The sequence below is a fragment of the Chiloscyllium plagiosum genome, chromosome 28 (assembly GCF_004010195.1).
Source record: "Chiloscyllium plagiosum isolate BGI_BamShark_2017 chromosome 28, ASM401019v2, whole genome shotgun sequence".
NCBI classification, from domain to species: Eukaryota; Metazoa; Chordata; class Chondrichthyes; order Orectolobiformes; family Hemiscylliidae; genus Chiloscyllium; species Chiloscyllium plagiosum.
Genome location: NC_057737.1, coordinates 20,143,503 through 20,149,890, shown reverse-complemented (window position 1 = coordinate 20,149,890; position 6,388 = coordinate 20,143,503). Strand labels below are relative to the sequence as shown.

The window sequence follows — 6,388 nt, the reverse complement described above, 5'->3', positions numbered from 1 at the left end:
ATGCGGAGTACATTACAAGGTGCGGGGGACAACTTTCCAACAGGTGAGTTTACACAGATGAGAAATTACTCGCGCTGTATTTCTTCCTCTTCCCCCCCCCCCCCAGGTTTTTTGTTATATGCACTAGCCTTTTGCTTTGTAAAAACCAACCGGTAAAAAGACGAGAATAAAGGCTGCATTCATGCATTACGAGTACTTATTGTGAATAAGAGCCAGAAAAAGCAGAACTGCATTCGGTATATGAGCAATTGCATCTGCTTCGCCCCAAACTACAGTCTCTCAACACTTCAGTTCCTTCCATTGGTGAGCTTTATGTCTCTGGTGCTTGACTGACAGTACAGTCGTTTCCTAGAAGAGAAAACTTGTAGCAAAATATAAGAGGTTTTGTTTTAATATCTGCTACAGAACCAGGAAACCCTTACTTCTAGTTTTCTGTCCAGAACATTCTCCCTCCACCACAGCATACATTTCTTCATTAAGAGCAGTACCATCATTTCACAGCGAGGAGTTTGCTGAACAACAATTTGGGAATTGCAACAAAATACTTTGAAGAACGAAGTGTGACTGAACATTCAAATATTAATAGCAATTTTAAAGTTAATGGCTAGATAAATTGTGGGCCAGGGCATTAAAAACACATATTGTTTGGTTGGTAGCGTCCACTTAGTGATCGTACATTTTAGTACAAAAAAAATACATTTGGGAAAGGCAGTCATGGTCGAGACATAAATCCTGTGACTCTGAATAATGGAGCCTTTATTAGTTTCTGTGATTACCAGGTTTCTTGATCTCCAATATATGCAAAGGTTATTTTTGACCAACTGTTCAGGCACATTATGATACATCTCTAGAGCAGATGAGACTTGATCCAGGGCCTTCTTGCCCAGAGATGGGGATATTACCATCGCTCCATAACAGCCCCACCTCCCCCAAGAAACTTCAGGTAAACATTAAATTACAATACATTTCTCAACCTCAGTTCAAAGGATTTCTTTCAGAGATAGGGAAAAAGTAAAATTTCAACTATGCTGACAAAAAACAGTCACTAGATTAGACCCACTATTTCAATATCAACATGTTCAATTCAACAAAAGCAGTTTAAATATTTAAAACACCAAAGCAGTACAGTATATATGACCAGTAAGCATTAATTGGGCAAGAACCAAGATTCTTTTTAAACACTTAGTGTATTTGGTCATTTTAACTATCAATAACTAATAAACTCATTGGTGTCAAAACTGAAATATCAAAGGTTAAGCTGCAAGACAGAATTTAAAGTAAAAAACATTGAACACTTATGATTATAAAACTCAGAAGAGTGAAGCATCCAGTCAATAAGGACCTTCTTGAGTGTCATCACCAAAGTCAAAGTCAATCTGCTTTTTAATTCTGAGTGTATCAGTGGGAATAGTTGACATCCTCAATGTAACCCCTAACAGATTTCTAATTCCCTGATCCATTTGGAGCAGCAGACAGGGAAAACAAAATTGAATCAAAACTCTCATGATTTAATCTCAGGCACAGGATGTTGGAGGATATCTAACTGAATAAGAATCATTAACAAAGAATGTTTACAAGTGGTAATTCATATGATGTAAAAACATTACAATCATCAACCAAAACCTCAAAACATTTGAGACTCTGTGGCTAAAAAGAATGCATGATGCATGTCACACCATAATCTCCATGCATAACTTTTACTTATTGATGTGGGAACTTAGTCTTCAGGATTCTACTCCATCATATAACAAGAATAACAGGAACAAATAGTTATTCCTATTCAGAAATGGTGTAACTGCCAAGCTTCTCAACATGGGAGCATGGTGAGTCACTCAGCACAATTTTTCAGACAACTGAGGCAGTATACATTATCCTTTGTAAAGTTTGCAAGTTAATAAGGTCTAAGATTTTGGTCTGTTCAGGGCTAGACATGGCAAACATTGAACAATTCTATACTACCTATCTTCATTGGCTTATTTGCATTACTTTTATTGTATGCTATTTAAAAGAAAAACATTTCTGCCCGATAGTTTTGATGCCCTTTCAGATTGGAATTTCAATCAGGACTGTTTTCAGGAATAATTCAAAGTCATTACACCAAATGAAAGCTTTAATTTCATTTCATTAAAACATGTGGGTTTGTTTATTCTAAAGACTGCAAAAGGATTTAATGATCAACTAATTCTTCACTCTGACAGGCAGGCAACAATGTACTTAATGTACATTCCTTTATACACAACTCAATTGAAATTGGCATTGGATTTATCCTTTCTTCCTGAAACTCACTTTCTTCTTCTCCAGACTGTCTAGCAATTGGGTGGTATTCCACTGTAGCCAAAAATAAAGCAGAAGTGAACAGATTAGGCTCTTTCTATTGTTCAGGCTTACAGTCGACCTCAGACATACTGATCCTGTCTGCCAGCAATCAGAGGGGTTTCATATCAAGTTGGCCTAAGAACATGTCACATCCAGAGGTGTGCCAGCATCACTTTTGGTCATCCTGCTTTCAAATCCTTTTGCTTTTGAAGAACAAATTAATGTTGAGCAGCATTATCAGGTGTAAACTATTGATTATTTTATTTCATTTCAAGCCAGCAAACTAGAGTTCTTTGTTGGTATTTGTTGGTAAGCCGTAGCCCACAACTTCAAGCCCGCTGTTGTTGCCTATTTGTTAGAGATAATAGATGAAGGCATTTTTCGTATAGTCAACATGTTCCATGAGTCCTGGCTTAGAACCAGTCAACTGGCTGGTATGGTGTTGTCAGTCTGCACGACCAATTGAAATCATTTAAAAAATGCTTCAGTCCAATTTCTCTTTACTCTGGAATATTACTTTTTTACTCAACGTGATGGCTTTAGAAATCCTAATTCTCATCTGGAAAGAAGAGCAGTTGAATAAACTTAGTACATTATATACATCGATTCATCAGACATCACTATTGTGGCTCAGATTTTACAATTACCTCCAAACTTATAACAAGCTTTGCTTTTTAACTTCCCTGAAATGTGGAATAATCATCTCAAAAGACAGCAGAGGTTGGCCGTCATTATTTTTGTTGCACCATCTGCCTGCCAACATAATGAAAGGAAGAACAAATAACAGCAGAAAGAAACACTGAAGACAATATATGGATATGACATATGGAGACTCAGAGTTCAAGTCACGTGATCAGCTTACGTGCAGTTGTACAGCATTAGAAATGTAACTTCTCTGACACAAAAGTTTTATATCAAACAAGAAAATACCCAAAGAACTGCTGATGCTGGAAGTCAGAAACAAAAACAAATTGTTGGAAAAACTCAGCTGTCTGGCAGCAGCTGTGGAGAGAAAGCAGAGTTAAATGTTTCAGGCCCAGTGACCCTTTTTCAGAACTGCTGTTTTGTATTGTTGTAAGTTGGGTTAAGAATGATAGGACTGTATTAAAATATTCAAATGCAACAAGAAGTTTTTCTTTAAAAAATCTGATGTATTTACAGTCATAATAGACAGGCAGAGACAAGAACTTGGAGTCAATTTTTTATATACAGAATACATGAAAGTGTCTGTTGTAAAATCTGAAACAATACATTAACTATTTACATTTGAACTACTGTGTGAAAAAGGACCTTAACAAGCTTACGACAAACTTTTACACTACAATACAACACAACGGCAGCTGGTGCCATACCACAAGTTTTTAGCATGTTACACATTTAAAAACCACTGACACCATTAAAGGTGCATCAACACAGACTCTACTTTAACACTTCTCCTTTCTCAGTCAAATAAAATACCATTGATATTTTGAAAGGTTTTTTTTCCTCTTTAATCAGTACACAGCAGCTACTTGTAGTGCAAAAGTAGCAGAAAACATCTGGGTCATAGGATTCCAGATACATTAAATAAAACAATGATCAGAGTAGATAAACATATCCTTTTATGAAAACTTTGCACATATTTATAAAAACTATTGTCACTGGCACAAAATATAACAAGTCTTTGATTATTTGTACATGTTTAGGGATGCAGTCTGAATGTATCCTCGGCTTTTCCAGTTCGTTCTGCAAAGGGTTTTTACCATGACCTTCAAATAGGACCTTGCTTCTTTTTCTCATTCAGTCAACATTTACAACTATGACAAGTTACATATTTAAAAGAGAAGTCATTATACAAATTCTATGTGCAACTGCCCACAAAATCTGAGCAAAACAAAAAAAAACAAAAAAGATGCTGAAGATACTTCATTTCATGCAATATAAAGACAGCTTCTTCGGTTCATGGTTCCCCATTCAGTCCTATGTACATTTCAGAAACCTCATGGAACAGAGTTGGATCGCAACACTGGCACTTGATGAAGTTTCATCAAATGCTTCTGTTCTAAGTCAGTATCATGTGCTAGGGTTTCTTCCTCCTTCGGCTGCTTCATTGCAAATTCTGTGATGCTAAACACAAACTGCAGGCAACCAAGCTTGATGTAACTCCCATGATGCAACAATGCGGTCCCTTCCCAGCCTGCTCCACTGCCGCCTATTAGACTGGAGCTGCTAGCTTTGCAGTTACAGCTTTTACCATGCAGTCCCTGGCCTTGGGAACTCATGACAGTCTCTTCTTGTACCACTTCTTCCTTTCTGCTCTTACAATATTCTGCAAATCAAAGAGAAAAAGAAAATCAAAAAATGTTTACCCTAAATTACACAATAATTGAAATGTTGCCTAGTATTTCAAAATTGTGTTGGGCCCTCTAATGGGTCCACAAGAAAATCCTGCTTAAGATCATATTTAATTCATTCATTTTATAGTACAAGATATCCAAGTGAATTTCAAATTATATGAACTTGAATTATCCACTAAAAATATCTGCACATATCTAAACACCACGGTCAATTGAATGTTTGTGCCATGAATATTGCATAATCTCTCAGCTTATTAAATTTTACTGAAGAACCTCAGTGGGAGATGCCAATCATTCTTTGGGAAAAATCTTATGTCTTTGTTGTAGCTGTTTCCTGAAACATGGGGTTCCACTGATCAAGAATGAGCTCTTCTCCATCCAAACAGTTTGATTTCAAAGAATCCTTTTTTATCTGAAAATGAGGATTTTAAATCAACATTATGATGTTCCTGTTGTCCAGAACAGTTTTCTTGTGCCACATATTTGGTTTTTCACAATTATTTCACTACTCAAAGTCCTTCTTGTTTGAAACACTGCTGAGGGGATTAATGGCTGATTTGTATTGTTGTACACTGTCCTAAGTTGTTTCTTATTCATTCATTTTTATTTCAGAAACTAATGTCCTTTCGGGAAAGTAATCTACTGTACTTTCCTTGTCTGGCCTCACCTACCAGGTATTATCACTGGACTACTAATCCAGAAACTCAGCTAATGTTTTGGGGACCTGAATTTAAATATCACCATGGAAGATGGTGGAATCTGAATTCAATAAAAAGTAAAACCTGGAATTAAGAATCTACTGATGACCATGAAATCACAGTCGATTGTCAGCTAGTTCATTAATGTCCTTCAGGAAATCTGCCATCCTGACCTGGTTTGGTATACATAGCAATGTGGTTGACTCTCAATTGCTTTCATGAAATGGCATGGCAAGCCAGTTGTACCAATTGCTACAAGGTCTCAAAGAAATGAAACTGGACGGATCACTTGGCATCAACCTAGGCACTGGAATAGACAATGGCAGAAACAGCCTTGTGGACCCTGCAAAGTCCTCTGTACTAACATCTGGGGATGAGTGCCAAAATTGGGAGTGTTGTCTTACAGACTAATTAAACAGCCTGACATGGTCATACTCACAGAATCAAACCTTACTGACACCACCATTCCTCAGTGTCCTGTACCACTGGCAGGACAAACCCAGCAGAGGTGACAGCACAGTGAAGAGGGAGTTGCCCTGGGAGTCGTCAACATTAACTCCAAGCCCCATGCAGTCTTGTGGCTTCAGGTTGAATATGGGCAAGGAAATCTCCTGCTGATTACCACATACCATCCTCCCTCAGCTGATGAATTGGTACTCCCTCATTTTGAAAAACACAGGAAGAATGGAGGATGGTATGGACACAAAATGTACTCTGGGGTGGGGAGGAGGATTTTAATGTCCACCATCAAAAGTGACTTGACACAGGTATTATTTATTGAGCTGATCTGGTCCTAGAGGACATTGCTGCTTGACTGGGTCTGCGGCAAACGGTGAGGGAACCAATAAGAGGGGAAAACAAACTTGACCTCTTCCTTTCCAATCTGTCAGCTGTAGATGCATCTGTCCATGACAATATTGGTAAAAGCAACCAATACACAGTTCTTGTGGACACAAAGTCCTGTCTTCAGATTGAGAATAACCTCCATGTTGTGAGGCACTATCACAGTGCTAAATGGGACAGACTTCAAACAGACCT

At 37.7% G+C, this 6,388-nt stretch overlaps 1 protein-coding gene across 2 annotated transcripts in view; it reads right to left on the bottom strand.

Moving 5' to 3' along the window:
- Window positions 1-3,504: 3,504 nt before the first annotated feature.
- Window positions 3,505-6,388, bottom strand: part of phf12b (PHD finger protein 12b) — an 86,544-nt gene continuing 83,660 nt past the window's right edge. For both annotated transcript variants that reach the window (XM_043718462.1, XM_043718463.1), the window contains one exon: window positions 3,505-4,624. In XM_043718462.1, the coding sequence (XP_043574397.1) occupies window positions 4,296-4,624 (329 nt within the window). In that variant the 3' untranslated portion in view covers window positions 3,505-4,295. The remainder of the gene's footprint in view (window positions 4,625-6,388) is intronic.